Source organism: Armigeres subalbatus, chromosome 1, assembly GCF_024139115.2.
Source record: "Armigeres subalbatus isolate Guangzhou_Male chromosome 1, GZ_Asu_2, whole genome shotgun sequence".
Classification (NCBI taxonomy): Eukaryota; Metazoa; Arthropoda; class Insecta; order Diptera; family Culicidae; genus Armigeres; species Armigeres subalbatus.
In genome coordinates this window covers 42,253,483-42,277,794 of record NC_085139.1, presented here as the reverse complement: position 1 = coordinate 42,277,794, position 24,312 = coordinate 42,253,483, and the positions used below count along the sequence as shown (strand labels likewise).

The following is a 24,312-nucleotide window of genomic DNA, read 5'->3' as shown; positions in this document are numbered from 1 at the left end:
GGAGTTCTTCCGGAAGTTACTCCTGGAGTTCCTCCGGAAGTTCCTCCGGGAGTTCCTCCGGAAGTTTACCCGGGAGTTCCTCCGTGAGTTCCTCCGGAAGTTCCTCCTGAAGTTCCTCCGGTAGATCCTCCGGAAGTTCCTCCGGGAGTTCCTCCGGAAGTTCCTCCGCGAGTTTCTCCGGAAGTTCCTCTGGGAGTTCCTCCGGAAGTTCCTCCGGGAGTTCCTCCGGAAGTTCCCCCGGGAGTTACTCCGGTAGTTCTCCCGGGAGTTACTCCGGTAGTTCTCCCGGGAGTTCCACTGGGAATTCTTCCGGGAGTTCCTCCGGGAAATCCTCAGAAAGTTCCTCCGAGAGTTCGTCCGCGAGTTTCTCCGGAAGTTTATCCGGGAGTTCCTCCGGAAGTTCCTCCGATAGTTCCTCCGGAAGTTCCTCCGTGAGTTACTCCGGAAGTTCTTTCGGGAGAGTTCCTCCGGAAGTTCCTCCTGAAGTTCCTCTGGTAGATCCTCCGGAAGTTCTCCCGGGAGTTCCTCCGGAAGTTCCACTGGGAATTCTTCCGGGAGTTCCTCCGGGAAATCCTCCGGAAGTTCCTTCGGGAAATCCTCAGAAAGTTCCTCCGGGAGTTCGTCCGCGAGTTTCTCCGGAACTTTATCCGGGAGTTCCTCCGAAAGTTCCTCCAAAAGTTTCTCCGGGAGTTCCTACGGAAGTTCCTCCAGGAGTTCCTCCGCCTCCGGGAGTTCCTCAGGAAGTTCCTCCGGGAGTTCCTCCGGAAGTTCCTCCGGGAGAGTTCCTCCGGGAGAGTTCCTCCGGAAGTTCCTCTTGAAGTTCCTCCGGTAGATCCTCCGGTAGATCCTCCGGAAGTTCCTCCGCGAGTTTCTCCGGAAGTTCATCCGGAAGTTCCTCCGGGAGTCCCTCCGGGAGTTCCTCTGGAAATTCCCCCGGGAGTTACTCCGGAAGTTCCTCCGGAAGTTCCACTGGGAATTCTTCCGGGAGTTCCTCCGGGAAATCCTCCGGAAGTTCCTTCGGGAAATCCTCAGAAAGTTCCTCCGGGAGTTCGTCCGCGAGTTTCTTCGGAAGTTTATCCGGGAGTTCCTCCGGAAGTTACTCCGGGAGTTCCTCCGGAAGTTACTCCGGGAGTTCCTCCGGAAGTTACTCCGGGAGTTCCTCCGGAAGTTACTCCGGGAGTTCCTCGGGAAGTTACTCCGGGAGTTCCTCGGGAAGTTACTCCGGGAGTTCCTCCGGAAGTTACTCCGGGAGTTCCTCCGGAAGTTACTCCGGGAGTTCCTCCGGAAGTTACTCCGGGAGTTCCTCCGGAAGTTACTCCGGGAGTTCCTCCGGAAGTTACTCCGGGAGTTCCTCCGGAAGTTACTCCGGGAGTTCCTCCGGAAGTTACTCCGGGAGTTCCTCCGGAAGTTCCTCCGGAAGTACCTCCGGGAGTTCCTCCGGAAGTTCCTCCGGGAGTTTCTCCGGAAGTTCGTACGTTCCGAGAGTTCCTCCGGAAGTTCCACCGGAAGTTCCTCCGGAAGTTCCACCGGAAGTTCCTCCGGGAGTTCCTCCGGAAGTTCCTCTGGGAACTCAGGGAAGAACTCCTGGAGGAACACCCGGAGGAACTCCCAGAGGAACTTCCGCATGAACTCCCGGAGGAACTTCCGCATGAACTCCCGGAGGAATTCCCGGAGGAACCCTCGGAGGAATTCCCGGAGGAACTCCCGGAGGAATTCCCGGAGGAACTCCCGGAGGAATTCTCGGAGGAATTCCCGGTGGAATTCCCGGAAGAACTCCCGGAGGAATTCCCGGAAGAACTCCCGGAGGAATTCCCGGAAGAACTCCCGGAGGAATTCCCGGAAGAACTCCCGGAAGAACTCCCGGCGGAACTCCCGGAGGAATTCCAGGAGGAACTCCCGGAGAAACTTCTGGAGCAACTCCCGGAGGAATTCACGGCGGAAATTCCGGAGGAATTCCCGGAGGAACTCCCGGAGGAATTCCCGGAGGAACTCCCGGAGGAATTCCCGGAGGAACTCCCGGAGGAATTCCCGGAGGAACTCCCGGAGGAATTCCCGGAGGAACTCCCGGAGGAATTCCCGGAGGAACTCCCGGAGGAATTCCCGGAGGAACTCCCGGAGGAATTCCCGGAGGAACTCCTGGAGGAACTCCCGGAGGAATTCCCGGAGGAACTCCTGGAGGAATTCCCGGAGGAACTCTCGGAGAAACTTCTGGAGGAACTCCCAGAGGAACTCCCGGAGGAACTCCTGGACGAACTTCCGCAGGAACTCCTGGATGAACTCCCGGAGGAACTCCTGGATGAACTCCCGGAGGAACTCTTGGATGAACTGAAGGAACTCAAGTAGGATTTGCTAGGAAACAGTTCAGAAGGAATTCATGTAGAAACTCCAGCATTAATTCCTTGAGGAATTCCAAAATGACTGCTTGGAGAAATTCCTGGATGAATTCCTAGAGAGATGCCAGGATGCATTTCAAGTAGAGCTCCATGAGGAGCTCTAAAAAGAACTCCAAGGTGAATTCCAGGAGAAACATTTTGAGGACCTCTATGACAAATTTTACGATCTCCAGGATGAATTCCTTGAGAAACTTCAGCATGAATTCCTCCTTCATAGGATGAATTTCGGAAGGAACTCCAGGAATAATTCATGAAGAAACTCCAGAGCGAATTCCTGAAGAAACAGCAGGATGAATTTCTAAGGAACTGTCGAATATGTACATTTTTGAAGAAACTTCAGAATAAATTCCTGGGGGAACTGAGGGAACGATGAATTCTCCAGAAAGTCCGAACGGATTGCTGCAAAAATTCCGCCAAAGGAATTTCCCATAAAGAATACATCGGGAAAGCTCAGTGTATACACTGAGGATACTGGTCGTAAGACTATCATACGATTCTCTTTAGTAATTTCGCCACAAGAAAATGTATTGATTTTCATACGATTAAAGGTTCCCCCAAACACACGCGACGCGACAGTTGCGACGCGATTCTATCGCTTGGCGACAGCGATTCTGTCGCCATTGGTATGGAAGCGTAAATAGAACATTGCCTGCAGCGACCCAACGATAGAATCGCGGCGACTAGTTGTCGCCGTCGCGGCGATAAAATCACTTTGGTCTGGGGGAGCCTTAAATAATGGAATGCATTTCATACGACAATTTCATGAAATATTTTAAGTTCCTTCAAAAGTGTGTATCCTGGTTTCGAACCATGAACATCGTGATTAGGAATTCGCGAAGGAATTCTCCTAGATTTCCCCAATAATTTCGCCAGGAACTCTCAAAGGAATTCTCCAGAAATTTGAAAAAGGAATTCCTGCAGAAGTCAACTAGGAGATTCAAAAGGAATTCTTCAGAAATCTCCGAAGGAATTCTCCAATAACTCCTGAAATAATTTTTCACGTACTTTCGAAATAATTTTCCAGCAATTCTCGATGGAATAATGTAAGAATTCCCAAAGAAATTTATCAGGAATTCTCCAGAAATTTCCGAAAAAAATCTCCGGTATTCCGGGAATTTTCGAAAGAATTCTCCAAGAAGTCCCGAAGGAACTATTCAGAAATAGCTCCAGGGATTCCCGATAAATTTTCCCAGAAATTGGTAAATGAATTATTCAGGACTTTTAATGGAATTCCAAAGATTTTTTTTAGAAGGAATTCTCTTCAGGGATTCTCGTAGAACTCAAAAAAATCTCTGCAAGAACTTCCGAAAAAAAATCCTAGATACACTGAAGAAGTTCTCCAGAAGTTCCATAGATTTCTTCTTCTAAAAAATCAGAAGTTTTTCAGGATTTCCCGGATGATTTTTTTAGGAACTCCAAAACTAAATTCCTAAATATAATACTAAATAAAACTAAATAAATTGGGGGCCCTCCTTAGCCGTGCGGTAAGACGCGCGGCTACAAAGCAAAACCATGCTGAGGGTGGCTGGGTTCGATTCCCGGTGCCGGTCTAGACAATTTTCGAATTTGAAATTGTCTCGACTTCCCTGTAAAATAAAAGTATCATCGTGCTAGCCTCATGATATGATATACGAATGCAAAAATGGAAACCTGGCTAAGAAACCTCGCAGTTAATAACTGTGGAAGTGCTCAATGAACACTAAGCTGCGAGGCGGCTCTGTCCCAGTGTGGGGATGTAATGCCAAGAAGAAGAAGAAGAAAACTAAATTCCATAATTCCCTTAGCAATTCCTAAAACATTCATGGGATCACCAGAATTCCATAGCCATTTGTATTACGAGTCTACAGCATGGGTCTTCAGTTAGCCTTGTGAGCAAAGCCGTAGGATTGTCAATCCGAGTTCGATTAATGGTCCGGTCTATGTTTTCGGGTGGGAAACATTCCCGACACCCTATACATCAATTAATTTTAGTAATTCAACCTAGGAATTCCTGCAATTTCAAAATGTGATTCAACAATTCTTTGTCATTCCAGAAACTTCCCAACATTATTGGCTTTTTGCCTGTTATAACACGATTGTAGTTCTAAACATTGTTTTTAGTAATTGGTTTCGAAATATTTCATTTAACTATTAGAAACACTACTAGAAGTTCAGTTTTAGTTTACAATTCGAATTTATATTTTTATGATAAAATTATACGGCGAGAGATGAAACATATTTCGGGGTTATCTACCGGATACTCAGTACCGGATCACGTATCGGCTTACTACAGGTAATCATTGTTCTTCCTGGAACTCGCTCAACCCTTCAACAATGTCCACCATCCGTCCACTTTTTTCCCTTGGATGTTGTTATCAAGGTGCTATCGATGATTGCCTTCTGTAATTAAATGTTCATAGTGAGTGAGCTTTCCTCTGCACAAAAAAGAAAACATACCTTCTTGTGGCCCCGGTAACATCCTATTATAACTGACGGGAGTATCATGTTGCACCTTAGAAAGGGTTGTGAACAGCGGTTCCGATGATCCAGGATCCGGCCGAACAAGCTCACGCAAAAGATGAAAAAGAACTCCGATCCGCGAAATTGTTCCGATCGTTCCGACGGTTGTTATGATTTTTTTCGTTTGACGTTTCGTTTCTTTTCTGTGCCTTGGTGTGTGTGCAATCGTTTAATGCGCACGCAGCCATAATAAGGAAATCTCGGATTATCTTTAATACGTCGAAATCGGCGTATTAAAGTTAATACCGGTATTAAAATGATTAAAATGAAGGATAATATCGCTTGATGCTTATGGAAATCGAGGATAATACGTGAACGGCGTATTATCCTCGTTGGTGCTTACCGCCATCAATTTGTTTTCGCAGAGTAATATTTTCAGATTTTAACTTATTCAGCTCCTGGACCATCATATCAAATTTTGAAGCCAAATAATCTTGCGATTTCTCAATTGCAGTAGTTACGGACTGGATTTCCCCTCTGACTGTTTTCATTTCATTATCAATTTGAGACACTATGGACTTTATTTCAGCACTTACCAGGGTTGTCAATGTTGTTTTTATGGCCTGCTTTTGAATTGCACATTTAGATAGCTCAGCACATTTTGTATCACAATAATAGGTATTCTGTTTCATTTTATGTTTTGCTTTTGCCGAAATATTCTTGCATTTGAAGTGAGTACTTATGGAACAATAAGTACAAGTAATAGAGCTATTAATATCGAGAATTGGTTGTATGCAAACCGAACACAAACTGGTGGGATTTTCCATCCTAACACAGAAAGTTAAACTATATCTAGAGAAACACTACAATTCACAAATTAACAAATTAAAAAATGAAAATAAAATTAAAAAGAAAATAAATGATTATGATTATAAAGTAGTTTACAGAAAACTTTAAAATTTATACAGCAACTATAAATAATTAATAAATACTAAATAATATACACATAGGGTAAAGGAACGGAACAAACAGATTAAAATTACTCTAAAAACAATGAATAAACCTCTGAATAGAATGAATGATATTAAGATTGTTTTGTTGTTCTATTTAAACCACTCAAATAGTAACACAATATACAAACGCAAATTACAACAAACTAACCAATGAATCACTACAACATGGATTAGGGGCCGTTCAAAAATTACGTCCAAGGTTTGAGGGGGGGAGGGGGGTCAGAGTTTTGTGACAGTTTGTGACAGGGGAAGGGAGGGGGGTTCGTCTTATGTGACGTCCGTCCACAAGAAAAAAATACTGAAAGCATTTTAGAAACAACTTGCATTTTAAAAACATTCAAACTGTTAGTAAGGGACATAATTCACTATGTTATTGTGAAAATAGTGTACGAAAAAGATAAACCACAGTAATCGCTAAAATATAAATGAGACATGTACGTACAGGGGGAGGGGGGGGTCAATTATTTGTGACAGTTTGTGACAGGAGGGGGGGAGGGGGGTTGAAAATGCCGAAAAACGATGGACGTAATTTTTGAACGATCCCTTAGACACCAGACTGTCTTCTGTCTTCCAGATTTAAAGGTCCCACGATACTACTTAGGGAAGATCCATTAATTACGTAACGCAAAAATTGGTCATTTTCAACCCCCCCTCCCCCCTATGTCACACTTTTTGTATGAAGCATCCAAAATTTTTGTATGGGTTGTCACACTTCGGGCAACCCCCCCTCCCCCCTCTAAGCGTTACGTAATTTGTGGATGCTCCCTTATCATAACAAGCAGCTGTTGTCGTTCATAGATCTTTCCGTTCGATTATTAAATTTGCCTCTTTCCGACCACAGCCGCCTCATATACACACAAGCTGTCTGAGCACAGTGTCATGTATTGAGGATGGGCCCTTGCCTGCAAAGCAAAACCACCTTAGAAGTGTACGATCAGAACGTACTAGATCAGCGAACAATTCGAGCAGACTTTCATCACAACGTTCGAGCCACGGAACAGAGTACGAATACTCGCGATAAAAAAGGAATTGAAAACAGATCCAGGTATATAATCGAATGTAGTCAACAATCGCACACAACAGCAGCAGCAGTCACACAATCACTCCACATGCAATGTAGTTTAAGTAGTAGCAAATAGGCCAACAAAATTATACGAAAAATGTTTATACTATCAACTTTATGTTCAATTATAATAACACCAGCGTTATCTTCACAAAGAAAGCAATGTTTTACAAGTTTTTTTGAGTAATAATCTCCGTTTGTTCACAGTAAAAATGCAAATAATAACGGAGCGCGAAATCACCGTTTAATCCACTATAAGCCGTGTTGCCAGCCTTCATAGTTGCAACAGTTTTACAGTTATCGGACCGCTAAACTTCAAATTGATGTCAGACTCAATGACAGCTGCATTGCGCTGCACATTTAGATGCACTTTTATTGCATCTGACGTCGATTGACAATCGTTTGACGTCTAGAGTGCGTTGCAGTTATCGAACGGCATTCGATAACAGAAAAGTAAACATTTTGCAGTTATCAAACGGCTACTGTACTAGGAATGCGTACATTCACTCAGATGAGGTGGACCCGATTTTGTCACTCCCAGATTTTGTCTACCCCTGATTTTGCCTAACCCGATTTTATCACGTTTTCGACCCAATTTCGGCAAAAAAATACGGATTCCATCCACGTATTTTGCCTTGCCTTCATTACGGAGCCCACGACAATGAAAATAACTACTTAAAATACAATCATATACCAAGATGGGGTCACAAAACTTGTTTATTCTTCGATAACTGCCTCGATTACGGAGATTGATCTACGGAACTTCGGTGGGGTTTGATCCAGTACACTAGACAGTTGTTTTCCCTACTAAGCTACGGAGGACCTCCGTCGTCCTCCGCCTAATTCACAGCACCGGGCATGTAACCGAACTCTCGCAATACATTCTCAGAACTAACTCTCTCATATATATTTTTGTACAATGTCAACCACGAAGGATGAGTATTTAGTATTATCTGGCTCCTACACACTTGCTTCATCACCAACGACGCTCGATGAAGTAGGGTTGTGTGAGATTGTGCCACTGGGCGTCAGATCCCAACCCGACCACATAAGCGAAGAGAGATCGCCTTTCGAGTTCAGTACATTCAAAGTTAATTGCCTATGTTCCGGGTATTGAGCCACCTGGAGTGGAAATTAATTACTATGTCTGAAACTCGATTATGCGTATGCACAACATGTGATAGATTAAGTTCGGAAAAGGTATTGGAAGAAAACATCTACCTTCCGTCCTTCCCAGTTATTCTTCAATAATTGCATCCGTTACGGAGGTTGATCCACCGACCTTGACTCTATGGAGTTCGTAGACTACCTGGAGCCCTCGACAACAACAAGAACTACTTGGAATACAAACATATACCACGAAAGGGTCACGCTACTTGTTTATTCTTCGATAACTGCCTCCATTACGGAGATTAATCCGAAGATCTTGACTGTATGGAGTTCGTAAACTACCTGGAACTCACGACAACTACAAGAACTACATGGAATACAAACATATATCAAGAAGGGGTCACAAAACTTGTTTATTCTTCAAACGCTGTCTCCGTTACTGAGGTCGATCCCCAGACCTTGACTCTATGGAGTTCGTAGACTACCTGGAGTCATCGACAACAACAAGAACTACTTGGAATACACACATATACCAAGAAGGGGTCACACAACTTGTTTATTATTCAATAACTGCCTCTATTACGGTGGTTGATCCACAGACCTTGAATCTATGGAGTTCGTAGACTACCTGGAGCCCACGACAACAAGAACTACTTGGAATACAAACATATACCAAGAGTTCGTAGACTAACTGGAGTCCTCTACAACAACAAGAACTACTTGGAATACACACATATACCAAGAAGGGGTCACGCAACTTGTTTATTCTTTGATAACTGCCTCCATTACGGGGATTGATTCGAAGATCTTGACTGTATGGAGTTTGTAGACTACCTGGAACTCACGACAACAACAAGAACTACATGAAATACAAACATATATCAAGAAGGGGTCACGCAACTTGTTTATTCTTCGATAAACGCCTCCATTACGGAGATTGTTCCGAAGACCTTGACTGTATGGAGTTCGTAGACTACCTGGAACTCACGACAACAACAAGAACTACATGAAAAACAAACATATGCCAAGAAGGGGTCACAAAACATGTTTATTCATCAATAACTGCCTCCATTACGGAGGTTAATTCACCGACCTTGAATCTATGAAGTTCGTAGACTACCTAGAGCCCACGACAACAACAAGAACTACTTAGTATACAAACTTATGCCAAGAAGGGGTCACACAACTTGTTTATTCTCGGATAACTGCCTCCATTACGGAGAGTGATTCGAAGACCTTGACTGTGTGGAGTTCATAGACTACCTGGAACTCACGACAACAACAGGAACTACTTGGAATACAAACATATACCAAGAAGAGATCATACACCTTGTTTATTCTCCGATAACTGCCTCCATCACGGAGATTGATCCGAAGACCTTGACTGTATGGAGTTCGTAGACTACTTGGAACTCACGACAACAACAAGAACTACATGAAAAACAGATATATATCAAGAAGGGGTCACGCAACATGTTTATTCTTCATTAACTGCCTCCATTACGGAGGTTGATCCACAGACCTTGAATTTATGGAGTTCGTAGACTACCTGGAACCAATGACAACAACAAGAATTACTTGGAATACAAACAAATACCAAGAAGGGGTCACACAACTTGTTTATTCTTCAATAACTGCCTCCGTTACTGAGGTTGATCCACAGATCTTGACTCTATGGAGTTCGTAGACTACCTGGAGCCCACGACAACAACAAGAACTACTAAGAATACAAATATATACCAAGAAGGGGTCACGCAACTTGTTTATTCTTCGTTAACTGCCTCCATTACGGAGATTGATCCAAAGACCTTGACTGTATGGAGTTCGTAGACTACCTGGAATCAATGACAGCAACAAGAACTACTTGGAATGCAAACATGTTTTAAGAAAAGGTCATTGGATGACCCGGAACATATACTGTGAAAGCATTATATGCTAAGCATCATAAAGAGCATGTACCGTTTTTGAATTTGCACGATATACCTTTGGTTACGTTAGCAGACCATAAGATCTTATTCCAGGGATTTTTTGGATGACTTAGGCCTTACTCCTAGGGGTTTTGGAGACCCAGAATATATACTGTGAACACCGACTATTCTAAGAAGCGCAATGAGCATGTAATATAATTGAAACTGGTTGATAATCTTCAGTTACGTGTGTAGACTCTTAAGCCTTACTTCAAAGATTTCTTGTATAACCATGAACAAAAGCTGTAATCCTTGACAATGGGCAAAAAGTATATGAGTTTCTGTTTCCAAAACTGTCAAAATTATCCAAATCGGTTGAAAATTGCTAAAGTTATGAAAATATCAATTTATGGGAACACGGGTACCCTGACGGCCATCCACGTGGTAAAAAAATCAGATGCCCCTCCCCACGTCCCTCCTCACTGTATCAACGTGATTTTCTCACAGATGCTACATTTTATGGAGTTCTTAGATGTCACCGAGTTTCAGCTTTCAGCTATGAAAATTCATTGAAATATCACCACTTGAATTTGAAAAAGGAACACGGGTATCCCGTCGGCCGCATAAGGGTTAAAAAGTTGAAGGCGCTCTGGAAGAGTTTCGATATGCGATGTCGAAGCTGCTGTGGTAGAACGCCGGATTAAATGATTTGCCCATTGGTTCTGGCTTGTGACGTCGAAGACGCTCTGGAAGTGCCCCGAAACAAGTTATTTGTTTTCTCATCGCTTTGACTTAAACGAAGCAAATGATTCAAATGATTCGTTTTCTCATCGGTTTTCACTTGTAGCGTCGAAGATACCAGATTGAATGATTTGTTATTCTTATCTGTTTCGACTTAACATGATTTGTTTTCGGAATAAATGATTTGTTTTCTTATCGGTTTTCTGTTTGTGTTGTCGAAGGTGTTCTGTTCTGTTCTGTTTTTGATATTGGTTTTACTTATATGAAACATTTGATTTTGATAATAAGAGAGGTAACATGATAGTTAGATTTAAAAACTGAAATTAACTTGGTTATTAGATTAAAATCAACTATTGGTTATAAGTTAGAGATTGTATTTGAAAGATTAGAATATTACTTGTGATAATTGGATATGAATATGAAAAATAAAAACTGTATCAAGATACATAATCATGCAATGACAGGGATAAATAAAACATTCAATTATTTACTATGGAAATGCTATAGAACACGTAAATAGTAGACCAAGAATCAGTTGCAATGCAGATGAAGAGGTTAAAAAAAACTTGAGTACTTTATATGATATAATTTTGGTGTTCCATTATGAAAACGTTATAATGTTGGTTTGGCATTAAAACTTTGTTCATAAAATAGGAATATCGGATTTGCACTTCGGGTTCATACATTGGATTTGAGTATCGGATTGGAAAATGGTATGAAATGTAGGATTGGAATATTTGGATTCAAATTTGAATTAGGATGATTTTGAATTTGTGAATTACGTACGGATATTGGATACTAGTCAATTGTTTTTTTTTCTCTCTTTTTATTTACTTTTTCGGCACTAAAAAAAGACCTCAAAAAATCATAACTCCTTTGATTCGCAACCGATTTTGACAATTCACCTACCAAACAAACCGGTTGGGTCTCTAGTTTTCAAACCTGGGAAGAGTAATAATTCCGGGGTCGAGTGGGTTACCTTTTCTTTTGATTTGAGAAATGACCTTGCTAAAAGTCTTAAAACTAATTTTTTGGTGTGTCCTACTTCATGAAATCACGAGACATGCTCAGCCTTTTCCAAGGTTCCTTGGTGGGTCTGGACAGGTTTTGCAGCATTCCGGGGACCTGGTTCCCCCGGGGAAGTGGTCACTTTTCGATTTGATCCGAAACCCATCTTGCGACGTCTCAAACTTCATCATTTTGCGAAATGAGTTCAATAGAGTTTAATTAGAGGTACCTGAGTGATGCTGGCCAGGTTCCGTGGCAATCCGGGGACCTCGTTCCCCCGGAGAAGTGGCCACTTTTCGATTTGATCCGAAACCCATCTTGCGACGTCTCAATCTTCATGATTTCGCAAAACGAGCCTAATAGAGTCTAATTTGAGGTACCTATGTGGTTCTGGTCAGGTTCCGTTGCATTCCGGGTACTTGGTTCCCCCGGGAAAGTGGTCACTTTTTGATTTGATCCGAAACCCATCTTGCAACGTCTCAAACTTCATGATTTCGCGAAACGGGCTCAATAGAGTCTAACTTGAGGTACCTGAGTGGTTACGGTCAGGTTCCGATGCATACCGAGGACCTGGTTCCCCCGGGGAAGGGGCCACTTTTCGATTTGATCCGAATCGCATCTTACGACGTCTCAAACTTCATAATTTCGCAAAACGAGTTCAAAAGAGTCTAATTTGAGGTACCTGAGTGATGCTGGTCAGGCTTCGTGGCATCCCGGTGACCTGGTTCCTCCGGGGAAGTGGCCACTTTTTGGTTTGATCCGAAACCCATCTTGTGACCTCTCAAACTTAATAATTTCAAGAAACGAGTCCAATAGAGTCTAACTTGAGGTATCTGAGTGGTGCTGGTCAGGTTCAGTGGCATTCCAGGAGCATAGTTCTCCCTGGGAAGTGGCCACTTTTTGAAATGATCTGAAACCCATCTAGCGATGTCTCAAACTTCATGATTTCGCGAAACGAGCTCAATAGAGTCTAATTTGAGGTACCTGAGTGGTGCTGGTCAGGCTTCGTGGCATCCCGGGGACCTGGTTCCCCCGGGGAAGTGACTACTTTTCGATTTGATCCCAAACCCATCTTGCGACGTCTCAAACTTAATAATTTTTTGAAACGAGTTCAATAGAGTCTAATTTGAGGTACCTGATTGGTGCTGGTCAGGCTCCGTGGTATTCCGGGGACCTGGTTCACCCGGGGAAGTTGCCACTTTTCGTTTTGATCCGAAACCCATCCTGCGACGTTTCAAACTTCATGATTTTGCGAAACGAGCTTAGTGTCTAATTTGAGGTACCTGAGTGCTTCATGATTTCGCGAAACGGGACATCCCTGAAACCTGGTTCCACCAGGGAAGTGATCCCTTTTTGTATTGATCGTAAACCCATCTCGCGATAAATTTCATGGTTTCACAAGACATTTTCACTTGAGTGGTGTATGTTATGTTCCGTGGCATTCAGGGAATCTGGTTTACCGAGCAATTTTTGATGCATTTTAAAACCCATCCTGTATCGTATCAAACTTGTGTCGTATCAAAGTGGAAACTATCCAGAAGAACAAAGTTTCTCAAAATATTCGAGAGCATGTACAACATATTAGAATTTCATGTTTCGTTTCATGTCATGAACAACGAGATGTTACAGACTACATGATTGAGCATTCATAATACATAAAGCAGTTTCTTCATCCCCGAGGGCACCAGGTTACCGGCATAATGGGAAACGTCGGCAAACCTGCGTTCGTAATAGACTCTGAGCTCGTTTCGCGAGATCATTAAATTTGAGACGTCGTAATATTGTTCAGTTCGGTTCACATTAAAAAATGACCACATCCCCGGGAGAACCAGGTTCTTGGAATGCCACGGGACCTGATGAACACCGTTCAGGTACCTCAAAATAGACTCTCTTGAGCTCGTTTCGCGAAATCACGAAGTTTGAGATGTCGCAAGATGGATTTCAGATCACTTAAAAAAGTGGCCACTTCCCCGGGGAACTAGGTTCCTGAAATGCTACTGAACCTGACCAGCACCACTCAGATGCCTCAAATTAGACTCTATTTAACTCGTTTCGCAAAATCATGAAGATTGAGACGTCACAAAATGGGTTTCGTATCAAATCGAAAAGTGGCCACTTCCTCGGGGGAAATAGGTTCCTGGAATGCAGCGCAACCTGACCAGAACCACACATGTACCTCAAATTAGAATTTGTTGAGCTCGTTTCGTTAAATCATGAAGTTTGAGATGTCGCAAAATGGGTTTCGGATCAAATCGAAAAGTGGACACTTACCCGGGGGAACCGGGGCCCCGGAATGCTGCAGAACCTGTCCACACCCACCAAGGAACCTTGGAAAAGGCTGAACATGTCTCGTGATTTCATGAAGTAGGACACACCAAAAAATTAGTTTTAAGACTTTTAGCAGGGTCATTTGATTTGAGAAAAAAAGGTACCCCACTCGACCCGGAGTTTCTCTTCCCAGGTTTGAAAACTAGAGACCTAACCGGTTCGTTTGGTAGGTGAATCGTCAAAATCGGTTGAGAATCAAAGGAGTTATGATTTTTTGAAGTCTTGATTTAGTGCCTAAAAAGTATCAAGAAAGGATAAGGGTTAAGATCACATAGGGGCCAATTGAGGTAAATCTAGGTGGTTAATTCAGGGCTCTTATTTCTGTTATGTCATCAACAAGTAATTGAAAACATCATCATTTAAAACTTGAGGAATTTGGCTATGAGATAGTGTATCACTTTTATTGCAAAAGTCCTTTTCTAACATATCAATTCACGGGTCAACATCACTGTTTTTAACTCAAATATCCATTTAAACACCATACAGACTACCGACACGTAATGCAACAATAACACATCCTCTTATATCATTTATTCTCTATTCGTTATTCGTTTTCTTTTTCGGTATTTTTTTTAATATGATGACACATTTTACAACTCACACATTCCCATCCGCGACCTTGTCCCACCGTTAAGTGCTAAAGTCTAAAAATTGAACGATTCTATTTTTGTGAGTTTTTCTTTCATTTAGTGATTATTGTTTACTAGAATTAGCTATCAAATGTATTTTTTTTAGTAAAAACAGAGCGGTTAGTGTTCTTTTCGTTTTTTGACGCTACTTTCTGGTTCGTATAAGTACATGTTCATAAAAGATTTGATTGTTACGGTTACAATGCGTGTTTTAAAGTTTTTCGTTATATTTGTTTGTTTGTGTACACCTCAATTCGCGTTGATGTTATTTTCGAGTTCAATTTACAGGATGACAAATAATAGTTTTTCTTCTGATAATTGTAATTCGGTAATATGAAATATGAATTCCAAGCATTATAATAAGAATGGCGTCCAAGTTTTATCTATAATTTTCTAAATACGTTTTGAGTATTATTTATCAGAATATTTTCGACGATGCTCTATCACTTGTGGCCAAAATGTGTGCCATTCCTATTCTAGTTTAAAATGTTATCGCAAGGTGTGTCACATTACTCTGAAAATTCATGAAATATTTTTTGAGAGTGCTGCAGTTTTCTAAAGTGTAATTTTATGGTTTCACCGGATGAACTGGGCATTCATGGCTGTGCTTCCGCAAAACTACTTCTTTAGAATGCATTAGTAAAGAAGTAACTTTTATTCAGGTGAATTATTTTGGCCTCCGATATTTGTCCAGGTTTTAAAAAATAATCAATTAAAAGACGTAATCTAGGAACTTTTTTCAAATAGGCATAACTGTATTTGACATTGAAATGTGAAAAGACTCATACTCTCTCTGTTCAGCATATTTCATTTCACTGACGTTACTTCCAGATAGATCGCAATATATTCTTTCTGTTTGGTACATTAGTTGATCAAAATAGAACACAATCGCCATTCCGAAAATCAAGGTCAGAATTAATTATGCCCATTTGGAAAAAAAATCCTGGTAATGTTCTGGTTCCATCATGTTTGATTTGGCTGCTTTTGTTTGTGAATTGTGTTTGACAACTTAATTGATGATGCAAAAATTTACCATATTACATACCGGGATTGCCTCAAATATGTTAGGAAGTTTGGTCTGTTCACAAATTAGTTTTGTAAAGTATTCGAATCAAAGATTTTGTATTTTTGAATAAAGCTGCGTAAAATCAGATCATCATTGAAGTTGATGTGTTTGAAAACCACTTAAACCAAGTTTCCGTAGATTAGACCGCTTCTATAAAGCAAAGAAGTAAACTTATTCTTATGTAGAAAAAGAGCAGATTTTTTTTCGTTCGTTAAATTTATGAAACAGTTATGTTACAAAAATTAAACTCATGCTAGAATATTTTTGTTATTGAACATCATAAATTATATTTTTTCTCCCTCAGAGATGAGCCAGCCTAGGGCTGTAAGCCTCTTTAATAAAGATTTTTTTTTCAAATTTCTCAAAAACTAACAAGACATTGATAATAATTTTATAAAAAAAAACTATCACATTCCGAATTCCAAAGTCTTTCCAAACTCGTCAGCTCTACAGTAGGTCACCTACTGCAGCGAACCATACGAACTACTTCGGCCGTTGATCTGCCGGACGGACGACGGCGTGGCCATCGACGAGCTGAATCCACCCGCACCGCCGTAGATCCTCCGCCCGCCGAAGTTGGTCGTCTCCGTTAGCGAGTAGTGCCGCAGTTTGGCGTTCAAACTAACGCTATCGCTGCCATAGTCGCTGCGAATGTAGTGCTGAAAGTGATGCATGTGCTGCTGTTGCTGCGGCTGCTGTTGGTACTGGTACTGCTCGGCGGTCATCTCACCCGGCCAGAGGGAGAGCGAAGATGCGATCGAATGTAGCCCGTCCGATAGTCGATGACGTCGCGATGCTGAGAAGGAGCTCCGCTTCGCGTATGTCGACCCCATCTGTAACGGAATGATTAGAAGAGGTTGGTCTTGGTTAGTAATAGGGTAACTATTGATGGAGATGCGACATTTCAAACTTGTGGAGGCCCTGGGCCGAAGATTTGTTGAAGTGATTAGAATAAAATGAGAATAGCCATGAACAACATTCTTGCCTAAGCTAAACGTCGATTTATTGTTTTGGGTTATTTTAGTGGACAATTTTTGGTGTTTTCAAATTCGGTATAAAGAAGTCCCGAAGAGGTGATGCTACGGGCCTTGGTGAGTCAACGAATTCCAGAAACACTTTCGACAACTCTAAATGATTTGCTGCGAATTGCTGTGAAATGCAAGTTTTCTTCTTCTTCAATGGCTCTACATTCCAACTGGAACTTGGCCTAGCTTTTCAACTTAGTATTCTATTAGCATTTCCTCAGTTATTAATTGAAAGCTTTTCTATGCCCGCCATTGCATGAGTATGTATCTTGTGTGGCAAGTACAATGGATACACTATGCCCAGGGTGTCGAGAATGTTTCCAACCCGAAAACATCCTAGACCGGACCAAGAATCGAACTCGCCATCCCCGGATTGGCAATCCTACGCCTTTGCTCACAAGGCTACTGGAGACCCCAAGGAATGCAAGTTTTACCAAAGCGTATATCGAGACTAATTGAGTTTTGTCTATTCTCAATAGCAGTGAGCGGAACAAATAAGGCAACCTACCATCTTCAAAATAAGACAGAGGATTCAAAGCCAATGCAGATTATGTGGTATAACCTTTTTTCGAGCCATTAATTTCCTAGATTCGCCACAATCTAGTCTTGCAGCTCTCAGCAGTTCGTACATTTATTTATTTATATTCACATTAGTCCCATTAGTGAGATTCATTAATTACGTAAAAAAAGAATTTTCAATCCTTCTCGGATTGCATTTTCATTTCTTGCTCCTTTCTGAGGATCACCCCCTTTCCAAGCGATATGTAATTTATAGACGTTCTTAATATTATACATTGTATCTACCTTCCAAACCCATACGACTAATAATTGTAGAAAAATTTGACTGATAAACTGAGGAGTCACAATCGTGTTGCCTCAAATTTGAATCTGGTTTAAATATACAGGGCTCAGACAAAAACGTTGCGATAGGCAAAATTTTGTCATCATAACTGTGTAGAATAATCCGATTTTGATAAAACCGGGATGTTAAGCAAGAAGAGCCTGTCTAGATACCCTTGGTAACCGCCTGCCAGTGCGAATGTCTTTCTCACACCAGAACTGAGGAATACTCTCCGGCGCCCGGGGATAGCCGGAAGAGGGACGCACTTTCCCTCCGCAAGCCAAACTGTCAAGCGCAATGTTCCAAGCCGCTGCATCTTCGGAGGACTTCGAAGGAGTCAACCGTTTTCCGTTGGGCGTGCTCGGGACACGCATCATTTTTTCTCCATGGACGATGTGGGAGACAAGCCATCGAGAACCGACCAACCGAACAATAATTAAAATTGAAGAAGCTAGATTTTTCCGGGCACCCTGAGAATCTTATTTCAGGTGATATGTCCCGGGCGCCTCGAGAACACCAACCCAGGCAATAAGTCCTACAGACCCAGCATCCCAGGCACTACAACAGACCAATCTCCCATTTCCGACCCTCTCACTGGGTCCAGAATACATACAAATCTGACCATGCACGAGTTTCCCATCGATTATGGCACCTCTCCGGTTGCTTCCGGGGAACAACAACTCAATGCATCACCTGGTTTCTTCCCCTTTGACCAGCACAATACGAGTGGTACATCAAACGATTCGCCCCTCCCTTCCACTGGTTCGGACCATGGTAGCACGCTTGCTCGCTTTCCTACCCATACTCTTCCGCTGGAGGTCCATCTCTGTCTCCAGTGGAACATCAACGGCTTCTGTAACAACCTTCCCAAACTAGAAATGCTTACGCACGACAGCTAGCCGTGCATTATTGGCTTTCAGGATGTCAATCGTGTTGTACTCAACTCCATGGACCTCTCTATTGGAAAGTACAAGTGGCGATAGGAGTCCTTCGGGATATTCCGTACGATGTACTTCAGCTCGACGAAGACCTTCCAGCTGTCGGAGTCCGTCTCCGAGGTAGTTACCAAGTCAGCGTGGTAAATCTCTACTTACCCTGTGGCTCTCTACCGGGCATCGAGAGAAAGGTAAGCGATATTATTAACACCCTTCCCATCCTCCCCATGGGGAAAATGCACGCACGGGGTGACTCCAGGTCTGATCCCTACACAGCAAAAAATTGTGGAAAGTAAACATCGCGTAAAACTAGAGATGCGGAAATCTACGCTATTCTACGCTTAAACGGTTCTCTCCTCTTAACAAGTTTGCGTACAACTTGCAAGCAACATTGATGATTCACGTTAAATATTGTATACATTTAGGCTATATCACGCGTGGAATTACGCTAATGATGATGTTCCATTTATGTGCATGATTTTTAGTGTAAATTCCAGTGATTTTTTCTATCTGTGTAGGGTATCGCTCTTCTCAAATCTTTCGAGAACGCGGACAACGGTTTGCCCACATTCTTTAACGGCCACCCGGCCACCGCCATCGTTCTCCGATTTCGGTCACTGTCTACGAATTTGAACGGAATAGGACAAGGCCAAAGGTGCTGGTTGAAAGAGATGGCGCCACAACATTTGTAGTAAAATTAATTTTCTTGTATGGACAAATGGCCCGTTCTCACTAACTACGCATCACAGCGATATGTGACCTAGGTAGAAAAGCTACAAACATTTTTCTGATTTTTTATACCCTTATTGCATTTTGTAACTTTAAACAATAAATGAGATCTGATTACAGTTCCATACTAAACTCGAGCGGTTTACTACAAATTTCTTTATGTCTGCTCTCCACCTAGAGTATACAAAAGAAACATTCATAACTTACGCCATTCAACAACAGTTGTCACTGCTGTATATGCAAAATCACATTGATATAAATACGCAGCATCGCCATCTCTCGTCTGATAGTGTCAATATTGCAATTTATACCAGCAGGTGTATTAGTGTTGTTGGAATGATTTGAAAGAGCCTCAAGCGGAATTTTAGCTAGAATGCCACTGGTCTCGTCCTATTCACCAAAATCGTCTTCGATGCTGCCGTTGCCTTCATACCACAAACTAGCACTCGGCCAGGACGAAAAGCTATACGTTGGTGGTCGGACGCGTCGTGTGGTAAAGGCGAGAAGAAAGGCCCTCCGAGCGTTTCGGAAACTTTCCGCCGGTCATCCTAACAAGGTAAACGCCCCCCCAGGACTGTACAGAAAAATACTATGAATGCAGGTTAGAGTGCCAATAAGGGACCGACTGTTTACTTCGATGACATTTACTTCCAGGGCGCAGCAGCCGTAAAAAGTGTAGACAACGACCTTCCGTGCACCTTGTTTACAGTACTCGTCACTGAGTGGCGATACCGGCGTTTCTATCTGTGTTGTTAAGCCTGCTACTCTATGTTCTGAGATTTTCACAATTTTCACCATGAGCTCATGGAAGAATGGTAGTTGGAAATCGATAAAATGTATGGGAAAATCAAGTATTTTGCAAATTTATGGAAAATTGTGGTGTTTTAGAAGAAAGTAGTGATAAGGAATGAAGTATGAGGTGAAAAGATTATCCTCTGCACTTAGTTTGCACTGATTAGTAGCCTAATAGTGATGAAATTTCGATTTTACTACCATTGAAAAAACGCCATCTTTTGCATTAATCGTTTTGACTGGTACCTTATTGAATGCATGGAAAAAAAGACCATCGAATTTCAACACCGGGTAGTGCTCAACAGTTTCATCTACTCAAAAAATGTCCCCATGCAAAATTTGAGCTCAATCGGGCTTCGGATTTGACCAAAGCGGTCAAAGTTTGACTTTTTTGAAACACTAAAATTGTCTAAGGGGGTACAGCTACAGCGGGGGGAAGATGAATGCAACGATGCCTGTGAAAGACGCGAATGATCAGTTATTGACCGACCCAACTGACCAGCTGAAACGCTGGTTCGAGCACTTCGAACAACTTTTTCAAGTGCCAGCCAGACCATCACCACCTCGGCATGATCTGCCTAGGATCCGACGAATAACACGCGTCAATACCGAAGCTCCATCACTGCTAGAGATTCAAACAGCCATCCAAAGCATGAAATCGAATAAAGAATGTGCACTAGAGTGATTCAAATTTTGACTTTTTTGCCCCCCGATGCTTAAACGATTGCATTTGCCATTCTAACAATCTTCCTAAATTTTTAGCAATTTTGGATGTAATTTGACTGTGCACACGTCATTTGAAGTTTGTATGGAAATTACTGTGAAAAGTGACCCTTATGTGGAAGACCGTTCTGTGAGGTGGCCGATGAACTATTTAAATATTATCAACACATTGCCTACACAGAATACTTCTCAAGCTGAAAGGCAGTTGTTGTTGCGAAGCGATTTCTCATTTGGAAGCAAAGTTATGAAGAAAACAAAAATGCTCATTATTGATATTGATGTTATTCTTTTACGTGTTAAATTGAATTTCCCACGGTTCAGTATTTCCTTAATAGCTTTCTTGTGAGCTTCAAATAGTTTCACAACAAAGACGACCTGTTTCCTTGTAAAATTTCTTATGTTGCCGATGTACTCATATGTTGTTAGAGCACCCAAAAAACAAATCTGACAATTATTGTATAAAATCTGGACATATACAATTCTGTAAGCTTTTTATACAAATATTGTATTAAAATAATACAAATCTGTATTATTTCAATACAATAATTGTATTAAAATCTTCCGAAATTGTATATGCCCAATTATTATACAGTTTCTGTAAGGTTCTTATGCAGAACTGTATAAAAATCTGCCATCCGCTGGTTGGGTGAGCTTAATGGGAAGCGCTGGGGAACGGTTTTCCATGAAAGTTATTGTTTTCATAGCAATTTTCATACAAACTTCAAACCGCGCGTGCTCATTCAATTTACATCCAAATTAGCTAAAAATTTAGGTGGGTTAATAAAAAGGCAAATGCAATCGTTTAAGCATAGGGGGGCAAAAAAGTCAAAATTTGAATCACTCTAATGTGCACAGCAAAAAGTGGTCACCGTAAACATAATGTTACAGGAAGGAATTTAAAGAAAAATCAGCAATATAACGTTTATTTCATAGAGAATCAAAGTACAATTGTAATACTTAATTAATTCAGTGCATTTGATGCTTTGTATGCAAATGCCCGTACCTTTCTCTTGAAACCATTCATGTGCTTTTGCACGGTAACATCCGACACTAATTTGGCAGCCTTTTGCCAGTTACGTCTGAAGGTTTTCCCATCATTTGTTAAATTATTCGTTTCTTAGAGATTCCTTTTAACCAGGGCCCAGTACTTTGCGATTGGATGAAGCTCCGGCGAATTTGGGGGGTTGGACTTCTTCGGGTCAATATTAACGCTATTAGCAGCGTACCTGTTTTGAGCCAGTTTTCCGTAGTGACAAGATGCTAGACCTGGCCAGAACAGCACTGTACCTTAATGTTTCCGAATAAATGGCAAGAATCGTTTATTCAGACATTCATCAACGTACATTTGTGAATTTATTGTACCGATTGTAACGAAAATGTCGCTTCTGAGACCGCAGTCACATATTGCTTCCCATACGAGAAATTTTTTTGGAGCTACGACAGTTTTTTTCTGCCTAAAATGTTCTGCGAATCCTCCCCTTTGCATCGAGGTATAAAACAGATATCCCGGATTTAGCGATATTCAACGACTTTGCAATGTCGCCGTGTGACATACCCGGATTTTCCACCTTCTGTGCAAAATGAGTTCGCGCATGTGTTATTGATTCGACGCCATTTTTCAGTGCAACAAAGGCATTTTGGGATAGACATTTTTACCATTTAACACATACATTTATCTTCATATTGTGGTGTTGGTATTACCATTGTGTGCACTGACAAAACTGTGTTGAGCAATTTTCGGTGACTACTTTTTGCTGTGCACATTCTTTAGAGCCCCAGGGGTCGATCGCATATCAGCCGAGATGCTCAAAGCTGACCCCATGAAATCCGCTCAACTACTGCATCGTTTATTTCGTAATATCTGGGACACCGCAACTTTCCCGGTCGACTGGATGCAAGGTATCTTAGTGAAGGTGCCCAGAAAAGGTGACCTGACTGTATGCGATAACTGCCGGGGCATTATGTTGCTGTGTACCGTTCTCAAAGTTCTGTGCAAAATTATTCTAGCCCAGATTCAGGAGAAGATCGATGCGACTCTCCGGCGGCAGCAGGCCGGATTCCGTGCCGTAAGATCCTGTGTGGACCATATTGTCACGCTCCGCATAATTCTGGAGCAGGTCAACGAATTTCAAGAATCCCTTTACTTGGTATTCATTGACTACGAAAAAGCTTTCGACCGTCTCAATCACGAGAATTTGTGGGGCGCCCTGAGACGCACGGTGCTTCCAGAGAAAATCATCGGCCTCATCGAAGCACAGTACGAGGCCTTTTCGTGTAGAGTGCTGCACAATGGGGTCCTCTCCGACCCTATCCGGGTCGTAGCTGGTGTGAGGCAAGGATGTATTCTATCACCGTTACTGTTCCTCATCGTAATCGATGAGATTCTGGTAGATGCGATTGACCGTGAACCAAACCGCGGGCTGTTATGGCAGCCTATAACCATGAAGCACCTAAACGATTTCGAATTGGCTGATGACGTTGCACTCCTTGCGCATCGGCGCTCTGATATGCAGAGTAAGCTCAACGACCTTGCCGAGCGCTCCTCTTCGGCAGTAATTACACCATCGCGACTCGATGTCCCAGAGAACCAACCTTGACAAACCCCAGAATCCACACCTTGAGAAAAGATCCAAAAATTCTCCTAAGTTTACTTTATTCATTACAAATTGCAATTTAAACACAGGCACTTTTGGAACAATCAAGGTCACACACAACAAAAATGCGCCTGAAACTCCGTGTTTGCAGGGTGACGATTTGTTTTTAATTTTTGTTATTTAAATTTAAAGGCCATTTTCCGTAGCTGTGTCGTTTTCGTTCCCTTCCGCTGTAACGGTCGGCTAGCTTCGCCGTCCGAATCGGTTGGAGTAACCACTTCGCTTAAGCGCCAAGCAGGCAAAAAGTTTCACCTGCATGCGAAGAGGCAAGATTTGTATCCCGGCGAGACTCCTCAAGGCGAGTCCTTCAAAAAAACCACCGAACCGCCGAATCGTACCACCTCACACTCTCCAAACTCTATTGTCAGACGGGATGGTCAACGGGGAATCAAAATAACGCATGCAAAACTTAAAAAAAAAACTCGATTATCGCTTTTCTCTCCTCGTTCAACAGTTCGAGCGGGCGGAATTAAAATGTATTTTTGGTTTCAATAGATCGCTTTATCTACAGGGTTCGGCTCTTCTTTACCGACCCTTCAAAGTAATGGAGTTCAACTCTCGATTGTGGCAAGTCCCTTTATTATTCATTTAGCCTATGGGGAGCGACCCCAGTATTCTAATCCCCCTTGGGGCGGTACCGGTGGTCAAGGTTTTAAATATTTTGCAATACAAAAAAAAAATGAGATCTCTGACCTGTTTGTGATGCTTTGCTGAAGGATACCTGGTGCTCGATGCGATGCTGTCAGTGGTGGGTGTCTCGACTTACGACCCGTGCACACCAGGGTAGTTCGTTGGCGGGCCCGCTTCTTCCACTCGCGAGTGCTGCTTCGAGGCCAACAATGGAGTGTGGCCGGCTATTGACGACCGGCTGACACCCCGGAAGCAGTGGTCACTTCCGATGGCCCGTAGATGCGCT

The 24,312-nt window shown here is 42.4% G+C and overlaps 1 protein-coding gene and 2 long non-coding RNA genes across 17 annotated transcripts in view; 1 reads left to right on the top strand and 2 right to left on the bottom strand.

Annotated features, from left to right (window-relative positions):
• LOC134224842 (uncharacterized) overlaps positions 1 to 24,312 on the top strand; it is a 47,869-nt gene that overhangs the window by 20,892 nt on the left and 2,665 nt on the right. The gene's annotated exons all lie outside the window — the stretch shown is intronic.
• On the bottom strand, positions 4,548 to 5,096 carry LOC134208316 (uncharacterized). The gene is made up of 2 exons (XR_009978614.1): positions 4,830 to 5,096; positions 4,548 to 4,772 (listed from the first exon to the last, which is right to left on the bottom strand). It is a non-coding gene; the product is annotated as an uncharacterized LOC134208316 (long non-coding RNA).
• The window catches only part of LOC134224744 (solute carrier family 35 member F3), a 266,961-nt gene continuing 257,031 nt past the window's right edge, over positions 14,383 to 24,312 (bottom strand). For 13 of the 15 annotated variants that reach the window (XM_062704370.1, XM_062704315.1, XM_062704305.1 and 10 more), the window contains one exon: positions 14,383 to 16,530. In XM_062704370.1, coding sequence (XP_062560354.1) covers positions 16,159 to 16,530 — 372 coding nt within the window. In that variant the 3' untranslated portion in view covers positions 14,383 to 16,158. The remainder of the gene's footprint in view (positions 16,531 to 24,312) is intronic. The other 2 variants (XM_062704397.1, XM_062704412.1) reach the window with 1 other exon arrangement.